The sequence below is a fragment of the Portunus trituberculatus genome, chromosome 9, assembly GCF_017591435.1.
Source record: "Portunus trituberculatus isolate SZX2019 chromosome 9, ASM1759143v1, whole genome shotgun sequence".
Taxonomy (NCBI): Eukaryota; Metazoa; Arthropoda; class Malacostraca; order Decapoda; family Portunidae; genus Portunus; species Portunus trituberculatus.
The window spans coordinates 10,234,499-10,253,856 of record NC_059263.1 but is presented as its reverse complement, the minus strand read 5'-3'; the positions used below and the strand labels follow the sequence as shown (position 1 = coordinate 10,253,856).

At 46.9% G+C, this 19,358-nt stretch overlaps 1 protein-coding gene across 1 annotated transcript in view; it reads right to left on the bottom strand.

Moving 5' to 3' along the window:
- Nucleotides 1-19,358, bottom strand: part of LOC123501368 — a 48,936-nt gene that overhangs the window by 8,088 nt on the left and 21,490 nt on the right. Inside the window, exons 11-16 of the mRNA XM_045250173.1 lie at nucleotides 17,531-17,745; nucleotides 13,770-13,773; nucleotides 6,877-11,456; nucleotides 2,901-5,769; nucleotides 2,618-2,793; nucleotides 2,343-2,505 (exon numbers count right to left, since the gene is read on the bottom strand). Coding sequence (XP_045106108.1) covers nucleotides 2,343-2,505; nucleotides 2,618-2,793; nucleotides 2,901-5,769; nucleotides 6,877-11,456; nucleotides 13,770-13,773; nucleotides 17,531-17,745 — 8,007 coding nt within the window. The remainder of the gene's footprint in view (nucleotides 1-2,342; nucleotides 2,506-2,617; nucleotides 2,794-2,900; nucleotides 5,770-6,876; nucleotides 11,457-13,769; nucleotides 13,774-17,530; nucleotides 17,746-19,358) is intronic.

Below are 19,358 nucleotides of genomic sequence, written 5' to 3'. Positions count from 1 at the left end.
GGAAACTATATTTTTAATATCTCTCAGACATCTTCCCTTTCTCAGCTTTTTACTATGCGATCTTGTGCTTGGATGTCATATTCTTCTCTCAGGATCAGTTTCTCATTATCCACTTGGTCCATTCCGTTGATCAATTTATAGACTTGTATCAGGTCTCCTCTCTCCTTCTTTGTTCCAAGGTTGGTAGATCCATAGCCTTTAGTCTCTCCTCATATGTCATCCCTTCAAGTTCTGGGACCATTCTTGTAGCCATTTTTGTAGCCTCTCCAATTTTCTTATGTGTTTCTTTTATGAGGGGTCCACACTACTCCTGCATATTCCAATCTAGGTCTTATTATAGTATTTATCAATTTCTTCATCATTTCTTTGTCCATGTAGTGAAATGCTACTCCAATATTCCTCAGCAAATTATATGTTTCTCTAAAAATTCTATCAATATGGCTTACTGGTTGATTGTTTTCTTCCATCGTCACTCCTAAGTCCTTTTCCTTTTGACTTTCTCCAGTTCTACACCATCTCCCATCTTATAGATTCCCACAGGTCGTCTTTCACTCTTTCCCATTTCCATGACATGGCTTTTGTTCACATTGAATTCCATTTCCACTTCTTACTCCATTCCCAGATCTTATTTAGGTCTTCTTGCAGTATTTCACAATCCTCCTTTTGCTTTATAACTCTGCACAGTTTCGTATCATCCATAAACAAATTTATGTAGCTGTTCACTCCTTCTGGCATGTCGTTAATATAAATGAGGAAAAGTATTGGTGCCAATACTGACCCCTGTGGCACTCCGCTTTCTACTGCTCTCCACTTGGACTTCATATCTTTAACTACCGTCCTTATTTCTCTCCCCCTCAAATAATTTTCTATCCATCTCAATGTGCTTCCTTTTAAGCCACCCTTCTCCTCTAACTTCCACAGTAATCTTGCGTGTGGCACTTTGTCAAACGCCTTTTTTAAATCCAAATAGATGCAGTCAACCCATCCCTCTCTCTCTTGTACTCTATCAACTATTCTAGAATAGAAACTCAATAAATTAGTTACACAAGACCGTCCTTTTCTAAAACCAAATTGGCTATTTGATATTAATTTGTTGTCTTCAAGGAACTCGATCCATTGTTTCTTTATTATTCTTTCACACATCTTGCATATTACACTAGTTAGTGATACCGGTCTGTAATTTAAAGGTTCTTCTTTCCTTCCACTCTTATATATGGGAACCACCTCAGCTCTTTTCCATTCTACTGGCACTGTTCCATTTTCTATTGAGCATTTTATGATGTTGTATATAGGACTTGCTAGTTCTTCCCTACATTCTTTCAGTATTCTGCCTGAGACTTCATCCGGTCCCATTGCCTTCTCTTCATCCAGTTCCTTCATTAACTCTTTTATTTCAAGCTTGGTTACTTTATTCTCTTTCATATAGATTGTCTCTCTATTACCCTGTGGCCTCTCAAATTTGGATTCTTTAGTAAAGACCTCCTGGAATTTTTTATTTAATAGTTCTGCCATACTTTTTGGGTCTTCCACCATCCCGTTCTCTCCTTTTAACCTTTCTATTGTTTCTTTATGCCTGTGTGTGTGTGTGTGTGTGTGTGTGTGTGTGTGTGTGTGTGTGTGTGTGTGTGTGTGTGTGTGTGTGTGTGTGTGTGTGTGTGTATGTGTGTGTGCGCGTGTGTACGAGAGACACGAATTCACTGTGCAGATGTTTTGTACATATTGTGTATGATAGAGCTGTGTGTGTGTGTGTGTGTGTGTGTGTGTGTGTGTGTGTGTGTGTGTGTGTGTGTGTGTGTGTGTGTGTGTGTGTGTGTGTGTGTGTGTGTGTGTGTGTGTGTGTGTTTCTGTGTGTCCTGCATGACACAAGTCCTCTGTAAAATACCACAGCTCAAAATGCTACTAGGATTGTTGCCCCTATGCCGTAAGAAGCTGATATAATAACAATAATCTCTTGATTGAGATAGAAGTAATAAACTATAGCATAATTTGGTCTCCCTTATAAAGTTTTCTATGTTTTCTATGATACTCAAGGTTGGATTCTACCCGACGAGTCAAGAGGAGTTGCCAGGTGTCTCCCACTTTTCCGTAAAAACTCAAGTGAGGCCCTTGTTATAGTATCTGGAGCCCTCATGATGGCAACACTAAGTGGGGAGGAGTCATAAGAGCAGGTCTGAAGGGAAACGCGCCACGAAAATTCAAAACATTCCCTGCGAAAATTCATGATTACATAAGCGATCGCCGCGTCACAGTACTCGAGAGGCTTGATTATATAAGCGATCGCCGCAGTTTAAGGGTTAGATAAAACGATGAAAAAAGTCATGCACAAGGCAAAGAGCACCCACCTGGCCGGCATACTCAATGACCATCTCCCCGGCATCAATGTCACGCTTGCAGAACAACCCTCGGCCGTGGATGTTGGAGCGGAACACTCCCACTGCTTCCCTAGCCGTCTCTCGCAGGTGGCGGTACCTCATAGCCATGGGGAGCTCCAGGCTGGTGGCACGTCTGAAATGCACAACACATGTGAATTTGGGTGCTGCACCACACATTCTGTGCTACAATTGCTGGTGACACTCATTTCTCAAGGCCGTGTGTATTCACCATGTCAAGCCATTACCTAGTGGAGAGCTGGATCTCCTCCTGCTGGACAAGGGAGCGTTCTGGCATCCTGCGGTGTTTGGAGGCCAGCCAGCTGAAGATGTCATATGGGGAGCGAGTCTTGAAGGCCTCTGTGCGGGCACACCCACTCGGGTTCTCCTCCACAGCGCCTTCCTCCTGTGGCCGCCGGTGGAACTGTGAAGGCAAAGAACAAGAGAAATCAATGCACACTTATCACTACCATCCTTGAATGGCACAAAAATACAATCACTGCCTGTCAGTAAGAATGGAGGAGCACTCACCTGGAAGGAGTACTTGTGGCAGTCCTTGGCCCCAGGGAGCTGCTCCAGGAGATACTGGACTGCATTGTGGGTGAGACCCAGCATGTGGAGTCCAGACATGGCTCCACCTGGGCCAGGCTGCTGCATGTTGGTTGGCATCTTGGAGTCCACTCTCATGCTTGCCCGGGCAGCTGCCACGGCATCAAACACTTTCTGCCACACCTCTGAGATGTGGCGGGACTCCACCCGGAAGCCGTCGTCGGAGGTGAGCTCAAACACAATGTAGGGCTCCGTGCTGCACGTCTTGGGCTTGTCAAACAGGGCCGGATCATCTGAGGGTGTGTGGACTGGCTGCTGGAGGGACAAGTTAGGCAGCTGCTCATTGACATACAAGTCGTTGGTGGTGTCCTTGTTCACAATGATGAGGTCCTTCTCACGGTCACGATTTTTGGTCTTCCTCTTAGGACCTACAGACACCTTAGCCTTTATCCGTAGCTCTTTCACCTCTGGGGCGGGGAGGGGTGTGGCAGGACCTGATATAGGCAGCACGTTGAAGCCAGAGCTCAACGTACTGTCTTTCCTCAGCACCAGCTTGTAAGATTGTGTCTCCAGACGCTCATCCTTCTCTGTCTCCGGACATGTGGTCTCATTTTCGGAATCGCTCTCAGAGTCAGATGCAACTGTCTGGGATCCCTCTTGCTCTTTGAGAAACTCCTGGTGTCCTGCAGGTGCCTGTACCTGGTTTATTTGAATGATTTCCTGCCTCTGCTTCTGCCTCTCCAGCTGCTTCTCCCTCATGGCATCCCGGTAGCTGTAGGTGGGCCTGGGCCTCACTGTGGCTATCTTGGGAGTGGTTTCCACAGAAGTCAGTTTGGTGGCCATGCTGCAGGTGGAGACTGACACCACAGAGGTGGTGATGATGGCCGGGGCTACAGTGGCCACGGTCCTCACGCCTCCCACCAGCGGCCGGTCTGCAAATGGCAGGCGGGAGTGGGTCTGGGTGTCCATGAGATTGTTATCCTGAGAGGCTGTGGTCTGCACGGGCTGTGGCCTAATGACCTGGGGTGCTACGGAGGCCTGGGGCCGGGGCCGGGGGGTGGGGACGGAGTAAGTGCCGATGGTGGATGCTGCAGACAGACTGAGTGGCAGGTCAACAGTGCCTGGGGCACTCAGCACACTCTGGTGAGCAGGAATCTGCTTGCTACTAGTGAAGGACAACTCTCGGGACACAATGGCTGGCTGGGAATGCTGCTGCTGCTGCTGCTGTTGCTGCTGCTGTTGTTGTTGTTGCTGGTGCTGGTGCTGGTGCTGGTGCTGGTGCTGATGTTGATGCTGTTGCTGCTGTTGTTGTTGATGCTGGTGCTGGTTGGGGAGACATACAGGGTTGGCCTGCAAGTCAGACAATTGGATGCAAGGAGCATGCACTTGCTGTGTGTTATGCATGTGAGACACAGACATCTGTGTGTGCTGTGGGGACATGGTTGTCTGGCTGTACTGCATGACAGGTGTAACTTGCTGGTGTTCTGGATGGTGCAGCAGCTGTGTCTGCTGCTGCTGTTGTTGCTGCTGCTGTTGGTGGGGTTGTTGCTGGTGTTGCTGAGGCTGACTTGACTGCTGCTGGTGCTGCTGCTGTGTCAAGTATTGCACTGGCTGCATGCCTGGCACCACAGCTGGCTGATTGATGAGAAGCGTGTCTGGCGAGGTGAAGGAATATGTGATATTGGTGTTGACCATCTGTGGCATTACCACAGAGCTCTGCTGAGGTGTCATTACCAGCTGTGGCTGAGGCACCACCACTGGAGCAGCCGGGTATGTCACCAGGCTGCTACCCCCCGAAGCCATCTCCCCGTCCCTGAAGCTGCCCACATACTGCAGTGTGTAGCCTTGTGGCACAGCCACTGATGGCGTGGACACCATGGTAAGAAGTGGGCTGACCTGTGGAGACACTTGTGGGGCCACTTGGGTGACCTGAGGTCCCACCTGTAAGGCAGGGCTGAGGTGGGTGACGGTGGAGGCTAGCTGGGCGGCAGGTGTGTAAGTGGACTGGTTGCCAAACTGCTGGAAGGGAGGGGTGGCCTGGGTCAGGATCTGGCCTGAAGTATTAGCCATGGGGTGCATAGTCACTTGGATTGGAGCTGCAGCAGTAGGTGGTAGAGGTAGGCTGGAGGCAGCCCCGTGGTATTGGTCCTGGGTGGGCATGTGAGGTGGTGCCCGGCGGTATTGGTAGCCTCGGTTGCCCCGCATCAGTCGGATGTTGGTGTAGCGGCGAGGACTGGCACTCTTCTTGACGATGGGGCTGAACTTGACGGGGGACACAGGTGGAGGCACGAAAACATCTGTACCAGGAGGTGGGGCACTCCGCACCACACCCAACAGTTCCACATCCTCTCCACTGCCAGGTGACTTTTTGATGGCTGTCCTGACCTGCCGGTGCACGCCGGGCTGGCGTGGCAGGGCGGGGTCCAGCCTCTGCTTCTTTACTGCTGGTTCCTCACTGTCTGTGCTAGATGTCCCTAGGAACTCAGTAGGCTTGGAGATATCCATCTGTTGCAGAGGGGTGCTGGAGAGGCCTTGCTCTATATTGGAGACCAGATTACCAATTAGGGAAATTTCTTGCCCCTCCATGGAATGCTGACCAGAAGAAAGTTCAGGGGGAGAGGAGAGGTACTCTCCTACACTGGACACACTGGGGGTTGGGGGGTACTGGGAGGTTGAAGCCTCCACCTTGGGGGATAATGGTTCTGTGAGACCCTGGTTGTCATCCTCATCTTTGTTGTCTTCCTCATCTGAGTGGAGATTGTCCTCATATTCCTCATCTTCATCTGACGTACTGGAGCTGTCTACTTCAAATGTGCAGGTCTCAATGTGCTTCTCACAGCTCTCCTTGGTCCTGGGGAGGGAAGCATGACCACTGTGTTGAGCTGCCTACTCAAGCTTCTACATTTACCACCTCTATCAATATACCTCTAATATTTGGCACTGAAGCTACAAGGATTATAATGAAAGCCACTGTCATGAAGTGCTCCCATGGTGCAGCACCTAATATGCCTAATGACAAGCAGGGCCTTTTCAAGACATTTGGGGACACCAAGCAAAATGGACATGGAGGCCCCGCCCCCTCCCTCTTCCCCAGCACACAACCCAGGACCACAGCAAAAACTCAAAAGCCTTCCCATCCCACCCTGGCTACCGCCCAAAGCCCATAAGCCTACAAGAATCACAGCAAAGACATGTTGTTTGAGATCACACCTTATTAAATATAACTATGAAATATATTAAAAAAACCTTTGAACATTTACAAAAAAATCTACCACCAGCGGTCATTGCATTTAATTCTTAACCAGTCGCTGTCTGGGGGCAGCTGGCCAGCTCGGGGCCCTAAGCAATTGCAAGGTTTGCTGGCCTTGTTGCGATGGGCATGATGACAACTACTAGTCTACAGGCCTCAGCTAAAATCTTCATCCTTCCACCAGGCTGTCAATAAACCATGGGGAAACCTGGGCCAGCTAAAACTAAATGTTTATACAATGTCAAAATGGCCCTGTGCCCTGAGATGAGGCGTGTCATCTACACAGGCTCAAAGCTCAATGAGACACAAATGAGTGCTGAAGGCAAGACCAGCTATCTTTTTGCTATGTTTTCTCACTCTGTCAGGAATAGTAAGCTAAAACTGGATAATTTTTGAGAAGCTTTTCCAGAATGGATTGATTCCCCTTATCAACACTGGAGACATCTAGAAGTGAGCAAATGTTTTAAGAGTTTCAAGGAATATTCACACATATAGACCAAAGCCATGGCACTCTTGGAAAAATGGAGTCTTGAACAGTCAGCCAACATCTGATTCCTGTGCTATTAAGCATTTTGTAGCACTGGTTCCATGAGAGAGAGAGAGAGAGAGAGAGAGAGAGAGAGAGAGAGAGAGAGAGAGAGAGAGAGAGAGAGAGAGAGAGAGAGAGAGAGAGAGAGAGAGAACAAAAAATATAATAATAAGACTCACCTGTAAAGCCTCTTGCACTTGGAACATTTGTATGGGCCCTCCTCTCCAGGTGAACTACGTGCCAGACTCTGCTCCTTGATGCGCATGGCCAGGGAGGAGTGCAGCGGTGGTGTCTGAGGATCATCCTGGCTGTGGGAGCGAGCTGTCCTCTCCTCACCTGTCCCTTCGTCCTGACTCTCGCTCATCTCAGCACTGGAGGAAGAGCCGTCTGCTGCCCCATCCAACTGCAACACGGTCTTGTGGCGGTAGCGGTGGCTGCGGGACTTGGAGAACTCACATAGGTTGTTGTTGTTGTTGACGATGCTCACTGTGATGTCATTGTTGTCGTCTGAGAACTTGAGGACCTTCTTGGAGACAGCGTTCTCCTTAGAGTTTTCGCCGTCACTCCCAGGGCTGGTGTTCTCGTCCTGGCCTTGAGACCTACCCCCAGCATCCTTCTGGCAGCCATCCTCCTCGTCCTCCTCCTCAGAGTCCAGGATGCCACTCCACTTCCTCTTGAGACTCTTGTGCACCATGCCGGGCCCTTCACCCCCTGGGATCTCGATAGTCTCGTTGATCTCTATCTGGACGGTCTCATATGGCTTGCTCTTTCGCATGCCACTGCGCAGCGGGTACTTCTTGATCACTGTGCGGTAGTTCCTCTTCATGCAGATCTTCTTGCGCTCACTGCCCTTCCCGCCAATGTTGGTTCCTTCATTCTCATCAGAGTGCCGTGGGGACTGCTGGGTGGCCGGTGGGGGTGGTGCACCGTGTGGGACAGAGTCACTGTGGTCACTGGTGGAGGACGACCGCCGGCTATTGGTGGAGGGCATGGGCAGCACCCGGCAGATTTGCTTGAGGGAGGAGGAGGGCTTCCCTGAAACTGAAGGGCCTGGGCTCTTGGTGCTGAATCCCTGGGAGGACATCTCGCTGCCACTGTTGCTGTCAGTGCTGCCGTGGCCGGTGTCAGTGCTGGTGTTGTGGTCTGAGCCACCCCGGGACAAACTTTCTGGGCTGCTGGTGGTGCTTGCCATGCCATCTGAACACCGCTCTGGACTGCTGCCAGGCAGCGCAGGGTTGATGACACAGGAAGCCTCACTACTGCTGCTGCTTCCACTGCTGCTGCTGCTGCTGCTGCTACTACTGCTGCTGCTGCTGCTGCTGCTGCTGCTACTGCTGCTGCTGCTGCTACTACTACTGCTACTGCTGCTACTGGTGCTGCTGTTACTACTGTTGTTGCCACTGTTACTACTGCTGCTGCTACTGCTACTGCTGCTGCCACTGCTGCCTGTGTCATTCTTATTCTCCTTATTGCATGAGTTGCAGGTGTCTGCTGTAGTGTTGGTGTTGCTACCAGTGTTGTTGACTTGGTCCTGGCCCATTGTGATGTGGCTGGTGGGGGGCAGAGGGGCTGATGTGGAGGGCAGGGAGGTGAGGTCTTGGGCTGGGGGGGGAGGTAGCGTCTGAAGGATGGGCTCCTTCACATCAGCCTCAGTGGGCTCCTCCTCGAAGGCCTGATGGGCCACAGCAAGGGGAGCGTCTGTATCCATTATCACTTGTGGGTCACAGTCTGGTTCCTGAGCCTCCTGAGTCATGGTTCCTGAGTGAGTCACTTTCCCTGAGTCCATCATATGATCGCAGTGGCTCAGGAAGTCAATATCTAGTGGGCTTGGTCTGCCTGAGGTTGATTCTAGGGGGATGGGGTCACACCCATCCAGGTCATTAAGCACCATTGATATCAGTTCACTGTCATCGTAGGTTGTGATGGCAGGCAAGTCTGTCTCCAGGAGTAAGCTCTCCTCCTCCACTGAGCGACTCACCTTGTCGATGATGTCGTCAATGCACTGGCGCACATCCATCTCCACCAAGGCGGGCGGTGTCCTGCATCGCACCTCCTGCCGGGCGCCCCGCTCCTCCTCCTCCTTCTCCCTGATGCTGCGGTACAGGGGACACAGGTGGGGCGGGATGATGTTGGTCTCCCGGGACTTCTTCTCTACCTTGCGCTCCTCCAGCTGCTTAAACCACTTCTTGACGGCAGCCATCTCCCAGTGCACCGTGTCCTCCCCCAGAGAGTGGTCGATGGTCTTGTGGAAGGCAGCGTCGCCCAGCAGTGAGGCGTCCTCCAGTGTGGGGATCACCCGGCGGGTGCGGCAGGTGTAGGTCACCTGGCGGGTGGGATCCACAGTGCTCCAGTATAGGCGGCTGCACACAAAGTCCACTGGGATCAGTGCCTCGGAGCTGTCTGACTCCTGCACGATTCTGCCGAGGTTCTTGATGGTGAGGGCGCCCAGGGTGATGCTGACCCGGTTGCCAGCCACCTGCTTCCACTTTTTCTTTTCACAGTCCATGTCAACATAAACGCAGCGACTCACCTTGAAATCGTCAGACTTCTCTGCCCCATTGGAGATGCTCTCATGCTGTGGGCAGAATATCCTCTTGTCCTCCATGAACTGGCAGCAGGCACGACGGGCACACATGAAGTGATAGGTGGCCTGGCACGACTTGTGGCAGCAGCCCACCGTGGCGCCGCGCTCCAGGCAAGCTGAGCACTTGATGAGGCGGCCACGATTCACCGCCAGGTACACGTTCTGCAGCCCCCCGTCCACCTCCTCATATACCTCAGAGGACCACAGGCCACAGTTAACGTGCAGCCACTCGTCCTGGCCCAAGTACAGCAAGCGGCCTGACGAGTTGGGGTCATCGTCGCCCTCTCGGCTGCACAACACACATTTTCGGCGGTCAGGAGGGCCGTGGTGTAGCCACTTGGAGGGGCTGGTGGAGCGCTTCCTGAAGATGGGAGCGTCTCGCAGAGTGAAATGGCGTGAGCCAGACATCAGGGTGCGGGCAATGTAGCTGTGGTCCTGGTGGGGCACCGGGAATGGCCGCTGCTTGTCCACCAGGTCGAACACATTGGCCGACTTGACATCAAACCACGGGAAGCACTCCTTCATGTGCTTTGCGTAGGTGGCCTGAACATTGCGGATCTGGCTGCGGTTGAGGTGCCGTCCGTTCTCTATGATCCTCACCATGTCCACATGGAACTGCAGCACCGACTCGTACTTCTTCTCCTTCAGTTTGTCCTTCACCGAGTACAGATCCCTCGGCTCCTCAGGGTCATCCTGGATGCTCTCTATTTCTGTGTCTGTGTCACAAGAAGAACTCTCTTCACTGCTCACACAGTCATCATCTATGTCTTTTGTTATCTTATCTTTGGGACTAATGATCTGTGCCTCCACCTGGGCCAGGCTCCTCCCCTCGGCAGCATCCGTCTTGGCGTCCAGCAGCCCTGTGGTCTCCAGCATCATCTGGTTCCTGTCTCCCATAAACAGGTTCCTCATCACCCGAGAAGTGGCTGTGGTCTCGTCGTTTGGGCCGTCCACCTGTGTGCAGGACACTCCAGTGTCACTGAGGGGAAGGAGGCTCTGTAGGGCCTCTCGTGTTAAGACTCCAGGTTCCTTTTCCTCTATGTGACTTATACTTTCTATTTCCTTAGAAATGCCTTTAGTGTCTTTTTCTCCAGCTTCTGGGAATGCCGGCTTTTCAACCAAAGGCTCCTGAGGCAGCTCACTCATTTCTACATTCACAGGAGTTTCAGTTTTAGGTGTTGCAGCTTGATCAATTGGTTTACTCTTGACAGGAGATGAGGCAGGGGACTTAGACTTGCAGATGTCTTCCAGCCTCACAGAGCATTCCTTCAGCTTGATGGGGTCAGTGGAGACTCCAGCAGCAGGTGCCGAGCCAGCGGTACACGAGCGAGTCTGTCGACGAGGCAACAACTGCACCTCTTCTTCAGTTTTCTCTTTGACAGTCTTTTCTTTGAGATCAGTTTTGTCTGAGACATCAGCACAACCACTTCTTTCAATATTACTGCTAGCTGCCATGGGTTTTGTCTGACTGTACAATGGAGCTAAGGCCTGCTCAGCAGCAGGCTTTAGATGAACTGCTTCACCCTGAGATATACCCTCTGCAGAGCTCAAAGAAGTCCCTAAAAGTGTGCCGTCTCCTGATGTAGACTCTTTGATAGGCTTGCTTGGCACTTGGCTGGACTCCACTTCCATGCTAAGGTCTCTTATATGGCTGGCCTTAGCTGACTCACACACACTCTCTACAGGTGTTGGCAGTGTCACAACACCCTCTGAGGCAGCGCTGCACTCAGGAAAGGGAAGAGTTGCCTGTTCATACCCTAAGGACAAGGTTGGTCCTGGAGATTCTGCTGAGACTTTACTTCCTCCTGCTGTTGCTTCAACAGGGCTCTGTTCGTCCTCCATCCTCTCCAAGGGCCCCTCCTCACCCTTCTCCAGGATTGGGGTGTCAGGAAAGGGGGATGGGGTGAGGAGTCCCGAGGAAGACAGTTTAGAAGTGTCTCTCTTTTGCAGATGTCTGGCACACTTGCTATTGAGGAGAGCTTGCAAGACGGCCTCACACCCAGCCAGCAGTTCACTGCTGACAGCATCCAACCAGCTGGAGGTGCTGTCCACCATGCAGCTGCGGCAGACATATTCCACTGTGTCAGGCAAGAAACTGAGGATCTGATAGCGCTCATTGTTGAGGCCCTCACAGTGGGCGTGTACCCACTCCCTGCACCGCCCACACTCCATCATCTGTGGGTAAACAACTCATATGTGAATTACACATATATATACACACACACAAACACACACACACACACATACACATACATACAAGTGTCAGTAGAATTAAGGAAAATAATGGAAGAACAAGATGTAAGGAAAGCCTCAGGTCCTGATGGAGTGTCAAACTGGACTTTCAAGAAATGCAGTCATCAGTTAGCAGACAAAGTCCACAACATCATTATGAGTTCCTTAACAGAGGATAAAGTAGCAACAGACTAGAAAAGATATTGTGCCCATATTCAAAAGGAGAAATAAGGAGGATTCATTAAACTACAGATTAGTGTAATAGCAAAATATGTGAAAGGATAATAAAGAAGAAACAGATGGAATATCTGCAGCAGAAAGGTATGTTCAGAGATAGACAACATGGATTAAGAAGTGGAAGATCTTGTGTCACAAATTTAGAAAGCTTCTAGTCAAGAGTGGTTGACATAGTGCAAGAAATGGATGGCTGGGTGGACTGCATATACCTAGATCTAAAGAAGGCATTTGACATAGTCCCACACAAAAGGTTACTGTGGAACTTGAACAAAATATAGACAGTTACATCAGTCTGTTTGCAGATTATGCTAAATTAATGAGGAGGGTGAATAGAAGAGAAGATTGTGAGGCGCTACAACAAGACTTGGATAAAATAGCGGAATGGTCACTCACATGGGAAATGGAATTTAATACAAAAAAGTGCAGCATATCAGAATTTGGAATGAGCAAAAGAAGGACAAAGGGAGTTTACTCAATGGGGAATCAAGAAATTAAAAAGTCTGAAGTAAAAGACCTAGGAGTAATCATTGTGGATACTTGTCACCAGAAAAGCACATAAATAGAATTACAGGAAATGCCTATGAACTTTTGAGAAATATGTGTGACATTCACTTACATACATGAGATATGATAAAAAAAAATTAACGACTCTAATAAAGCCAAAATTAGAATATGCAACTACAGTACAGTCACTGAACAAAAAGAGACACATAAGGCAACCAGAGAGAATAAAGAGTGCAGCAACAAAGCTTCCCCCAAGTTTAAGAAGTCAAATGAAGAAAGGCTATGAATACTAAGTCTTACAACCTTAGAACAGAGAAGGGAAAGAGATGATCTAACAGCAGTGTACAGAGCAATGAATGGACTGGAAAAATTAGATAGAGAAGACTTACTAATCTGGGACAACAGTGACACAAGACGACGTGGAAAGAAATTATGAAAGGAACCCTGCAGGAGAGATATCAAGAAGTTCAGCTTTCCACAAAGATGTGTAGAGGTGTGGAACGGTTTAGATAAGAGAGTCATTGAAGCAAAAACAATCAATCAGCCCAAGGAAATGTTGGATTTGCATAGATATGGAGATGGGACAGCACGAGCATAGCTATTCTCCTGTATGTTACAACTAGGTAAATACACACACACACACACACACACACACACACACACACACACACACACACACACACACACACACACACGCCCGGTAGCTCAGTGCTTAGAGCGCTGGCTTCACAAGCCAGAGGACCGGGGTTCGATTCCCCAGCCGGGTGGAGATATTTGGGTGTGTCTCCTTTCACGTGTAGCCCCTGTTCACCTAGCAGTGAGTAGGTACGGGATGTAAATCGAGGAGTTGTGACCTTGTTGTCCCGGTGTGTGTTGTGTGCCTGGTCTCAGGCCTATCCGAAGATTGGAAATAATGAGCTCTGAGCTCGTTCCATAGGGTAACGTCTGGCTGTCTTGTCAGAGACTGCAGCAGATCAAACAGTGAAACACACACACACACACACACACACACACACACACACACACACACACACACACACACACACACACACACACACACACACACACACACACACACACACACACACACACACACACACACACACACACACACACACACACACATACACACACACACACACACACACACACACATTTTAGAAACCTTCACGAAACTAAAACATATTTAATAATTACCCAATGGCAAATTTACTCCTAATTTCATAGGCAATGTAACATCTGGCTGTCTCGTCAGAGACTGCAGTAGATCAAACAGTGAAACACACACACACACACACACACACACACACACACACACACACACACACACACAGACACAAGTACTGAAAGAGGAAGTTAAGCTAATTAAAGTGAATTGCGACAAATGTGGAGAATCTTTAGGAAAAGTGATGGAGAAGCAGGCTGAATGGAAAAAAAGTCAGGAAGTGGAAAGAAAGGAGGTAAATTACAAAGTTGCAAGTCTGGAAAAGGAAATCTGGGGAGAAAACTTTGGGCCTTGCTGAAATTACAGATCAACAGATCATAGAAGAGAAGATTGCTGAGAAAGTGGTGAAGGTTATTAAGTCAAATGAGACATTGATGAGGGAAACTGTAGACAAAAAGAGATGTGTGGTGATATTTGGTGTGGAGGAGGATAAGACACCGAGTAAAATGGAGAGAGAGAAAAACATAAAAAAGGTGATAAATAATATCATTAATGTGGTGCAGGAGGAGGAAAAGACCTAGTACAAGAAATAGAGGACTTCCATAGAATTGGAAAGTTCACAGGAGAAGGTATGAGGCCAATAAGAATCAAACTTAAGTCACAAAAGGATGTAGATGAATTGGTGGAGAAGTCATGGAGGCTAGCCCAGCAGGAAACAACAAGGAAGATTTGGTTGAGAAGAGATCTCGGTGAAAAGGAAAGAGAAATGTTAAATGAGTTGAGAAAGGAGGCTTTGAAAAAAATGAAGAGAGGACAGAAGAGGAGAAGAAAGAGTTTTTCTGGAGAATCTTGGATATGAGACTGAGGAAGTGGTTCATAACCCAGAAAAGTACAGCAAGAAAGGACTAAAGAAACTTACGTATGAGCGGAATGTAATGTATTCCAACATAAATGGAGTGATATCGGGATTTTAGAACTCAACGATTACTTGAGGGACAAGAACCCAGATATTGTGGGTCTTACTGAAACAAAACTGAGAGAGGAGAAGACCTGATGATGGTTGGAGAAGGAAATATAATGTTTGGAAAAGAAATAGAGTAGGTAAGATGGGAGGAGGAGTGATGTTGCTGGTTAAAAAGATATAAAGGTGGATCAAGTGAAAGAAGGTATGGGAAAGGCAGAAGTGCTAAAGATCAGAGCAGAAACTAATGAAGGAAAAAGAGGCACTACATAGTGGTGTACGTACCACCTAAGACAAATGCATGGTCAGTACAGGAATATGAAGAAATGATAAGTGATACAGGAACATGTCTGGAAGAAATGTTGGGTGGCTGTGAACGAACTATAATGATGGGAGATTTTAATTGTAAAGAGGTGTGTTGGGAGGACTGGTCAATGGAAGGATCAGAGACAACATGGGAAATACACTATTGACACTGGCAATGGAAAATGTGTTAACTCAGTGGGTCAAAGAAGATACTAGGTTTGGAGGAGAGGGAGCATCGTCAAGACTGGACTTGGTCTTTAGTACAGAGCCAATGGTCATTGAGGAGATGAGGGTGGAGTGCCCTTTAGCAAAGAGTGATCATGCAGTTTTGGAGTTCAAGGTGATAGATGAAGAGAAATCTAGAAGAAATGAAGAATATAAAGTGGGAAGATGGAATTATGCCAAGACAGATTTTGGAAACCTAAAGAAATTCTTTCAAGAGACAAATTGGATGAAATTCAAGAGTGCTAAGGAGCAAATGAAAAGTGGAAGGAATTTATAAAAATATACAAAGAAGGTGAGAAAAATTTGTACCAATAAGACAACATAGAGAAGTTGGAAAGCAGGACTGGTTTAACGATAGATGTGAAAAGGCTAGAACAAGAAAAGAGGATGCATGGAAGAGGTGGAGAAGGAAAAGACGGATTAAGCAGTGGGAAAGTTACAAAAGAGCAAGAAATGAATATGTGTTGATTAGAAGAGAAGAAAGAAAGAAACAAGAAAAGGATATAATTGATAAATGTAAAGACCAACCAAGGCTTTTTACAGACATGTGAACAACAACATCAAAAATAGAGAAAGTATTGAAAGTTTAGAAGTAAATGGAGTATGCAGTGAAGATCCCAGGAAATGGCAGAGGCTATGAATGGATGCTTTCGGAAGGTATTCACAAAGGAGACTGCTTTTGACAAACCACTGGTAATGGAACAGAAAGGGATTATGAAGGAGTTTCAAGTAACTGTGGAGGAGATCAAGAATATGATGGGGAGTTTAGAAGTGAGAAAAGCTGTGGGACCTGATGGGGTATCAGGATGGATTTTAAGAGAATGCAGGAGCAACTGGCAGAAAAAGTTTGTGAAGTAATTGATGCCTCATTAAGGGAAGGTGTAGTGCCCCAAGACTGGAAAAGAGCTAACATTGTCCCAATCTATAAATCAGGTAACAAGAGAGACCCATTGAACTATAGACCAGTGTCACTTACAAGTGTGGTAGCTAAGATGTGTGAGAGGGTGGTGAAGAATAGATGGACAGACTTCTTGGAGAAAAATGACATACTTTGTGAGTGTCAATTTGGTTTTAGAAAAGGGCGTTCATGCACGACAAACCTGATATGTTACTATTCGAGGGTGATAGATGTAATACAGGAAAGAGATGGTTGGGCTGATGGAATATATCTGGATTTAAAAAAGGCCTTTGATAAGGTACCACACCGGAGACTGATCTGGAAACTTGAAATGGTAGGAGGAGTGCATGGCAGTTTACTAAAATGGATGGAAGACTTTTGGTAGGAAGAGAAATGAGAACAATAATTAAGGACAGACCATCAGAATGGGGCTTGGTGGAGAGTGGAGTTCCACAGGGATCAGTGTTGGCACCAGTAATGTTCGCGGTCTACATAAATGACATGGTGGATGGGGTGTCCAGTTATGTGAGCCTATTTGCAGACGATGCAAAATTGTTAAGAAAAGTGAGATGTGACAAAGATTGCGAACTACTCCAGGAAGACTTGGACAGAATATGGAAATGGAGCTGTACATGGCAAATGGAGTTCAACACGACAAAATGCAAGAAAATAGAGTTTGGCAAGAGTGAAAGAAGAATCAGGAGTATGTACAAGATAGGAAATGAAGACATAAAACCAGTCATGAAGAAAAAGACCTTGGGGTGACAATTACCAATGACCTATCGCCAGAGAGACATATAAACAAAATAATTGGAGAAGTATTGAACTTATTGAGGAACATAAGAGTGGCGTTCGTATATTTAGATGAAGAAATGATGAAGAAAATAATTACTGCAATGATAAGACCGAGGCTTGAATATGCAACAATACAGTGGGCTCGAACTTAAAGAAACACATAAGGAAACTAGAGAAAGTACAGAGGGCTGCAACAAAATGGTGCCTGACTTAAGAGATTTGACTTATGAAGACAGACTGAAAAGAATGCAACTTCCGACCCTGGAAAACAGAAGAGAAAGGGGAGACCTGATAGCAATATACAGAGTGATGATTGGCATGGAAAAATGGATAGGGAAGATCTGTGTATGTGGAATGAAAGAATGTCGAGAGGGCATGGGAAAAACTAAAATGGCCACTTATAGGAGAGATGTGAAAAAATATAGCTTCCCTCATAGAAGGGTGGAAGCATGGAATAGTTTAGACGTGGAAGTGGTCAACGCAAGGAATATTCATGATTTTAAGAAAAAGCTGGACATTAGTAGATATGGAGACGGGACAGTACGAGCATAGCTCTTTTCCCATATGTTACAATTAGGTAAATACAATTAGGTAAATACACATACACACACACACACACACATTTTAGAAACCTTCACGAAACTAAAACACATATTTAATAATTACCCAATGGCAAATTTACTCCTAATTTCATAGGCAATGTTGTTCAAGCCAAAGGTGGAAATCACTCTTCTTTGGATCTCAAAGTCTGTGAGCAATGCCCTGCGAGAGAGAGAGAGAGAGAGAGAGAGAGAGAGAGAGAGAGAGAGAGAGAGAGAGAGAGAGAGAGAGAGAGAGAGAGAGAGAGAGAGAGAGAGAGAGAGAGAGAGAGAGAGAGAGAGAGAGAGAGAGAGAGAGAGAGATTCCTGAGTGTCAACATTCCTGACCTGCGAGAGTGAGAGTCCTCATAGCAGCCATTGCAAAGGGGACAGTAGTTGCCTTGTTCCCTGAGAGTAGCACAGCGCAGGCACAGAGCCAGGTAAGTGGTGAGGGATTCCTCAGACAGAGTCACTTCTAAAGTCTTGCTTTTCTGTGTTATCTTCTGCCAGCGAGCAACATTGGGACTACCACAGCTGCTGCATCGTGTGCAGGTCACACATTTCTGCAGAGAGGCGTGGAATGGGAGAGAGAAACATTAGTGGTCTTACCAGTGATCTCCACTTCCTCTAGTTGGTGTCTACTGTGTGATGGGGAGCCATTAGTTTATGCAGTAGTAATGATGATCAGTACATACCAAATCATGTAAGTTTGCAATGGCCTAAAAACTTGTTGATTTTCTCATGATACTCCTTTGGATATCATATAATATAATATAATACAGTAAGCCCCCACACTTGGCATATTAATTAGTCTGGCAAAAGTACCGCGAAATGCGAATTTCACCAAACATGAGTTCTTTATACCAAATAAATTGCCTAAAAATGCCTCAATCAGTCTTTGGTCAATGCCAAAGTCCATCTTTTGACCCTTAAAATACTATATTTTAAGCTGAAATAAAATCTTTTGCCTTCACATATTAGAAAAAAACAGACCAATAAACAATAAATAAAGCTAATAATACATGATATAAAGGTTGAAAAACTTGAAGTGCCACCAAAATTATCCTTATAAGTAAGTTGCGCTGGTAGAGGCCATGTTGGAAAAATGAGAATTTGTTCTCATGCTAGCAGAATAGAGGTAGACAAACAAAATGGCTGAAGGGACTCTACATGGTTCTGATAGGTCTAGAGAGAGGTCTGACATCAGAACCGTGTGGTTCACTGTGTGGCTGAAATTTGAATTCAAAGAAGCATGACTGGTGGTCCATGGCCAAGATAATAAAGTTAAATAAAGCTGAGATTAGAAATGTGGGGCTTACTGTATGTATGTATATATAGTAAGACATTTAGCGATCCTATAGTCTGGAAACCATCGCTAAATTGGAATTTCACCAAATTTGAATACTACTTTAAATAGGAAAAATACCAATCAGTCTTTGTAAAGTATGAGTATTTAGAACTGCAACATACCTTACAAGAATCAGCAGAACCACTAGTGGAAGATGGTGATAGTGAAACTGCTACACAACAGGATGGGAGCACAAAAAATGAGTTCACAGTGGATTAACACACACAATAACTCAAGTGTGAGTGGGAATGCTGGAGGCACTGGGTGGCGTGGGAGAAATTAGAGCCAATCATGGTTGCTGACCATGACATCACCAGAGGCAGGAAGTGGGGGAAAGCTCAATCATAAAGGTGTGCTCTCTGGAAGAAGCTGTGTGTGTGTCTCTGGAAGAAGCTGTGTGTGTGAGAAAAGAGAGAGAGAGAGAGAGAGAGAGAGAGAGAGAGAGAGAGAGAGAGAGAGAGAGAGAGAGAGAGAGAGAGAGAGAGAGAGAGAGAGAGAGAGAAATGTCCCATATACACAATTATTAGACATCAGCACTGAATAAAATTAGACCCCAAAGATGGAAAGGCAAAATGTTACCAGCAGATTTTAAGCTTCACAAGGAATGTTGATTATGTACTGTATTCCAGTGTTGTGCTACATACACTAGCTATCAATAATGTTAATATGCATGTTATATAGAAGTCTTTGTGAAAAGCAGAAGAAAACACTTCATGGAAGAAACTCTCTGTATTATCAAGGAACTACAAAACACACACACACAAGTAACACAGAACAGCACAGAAGGAATATGAACAGAGGGTGGTGGAAAACTGTGATAGTGACCCA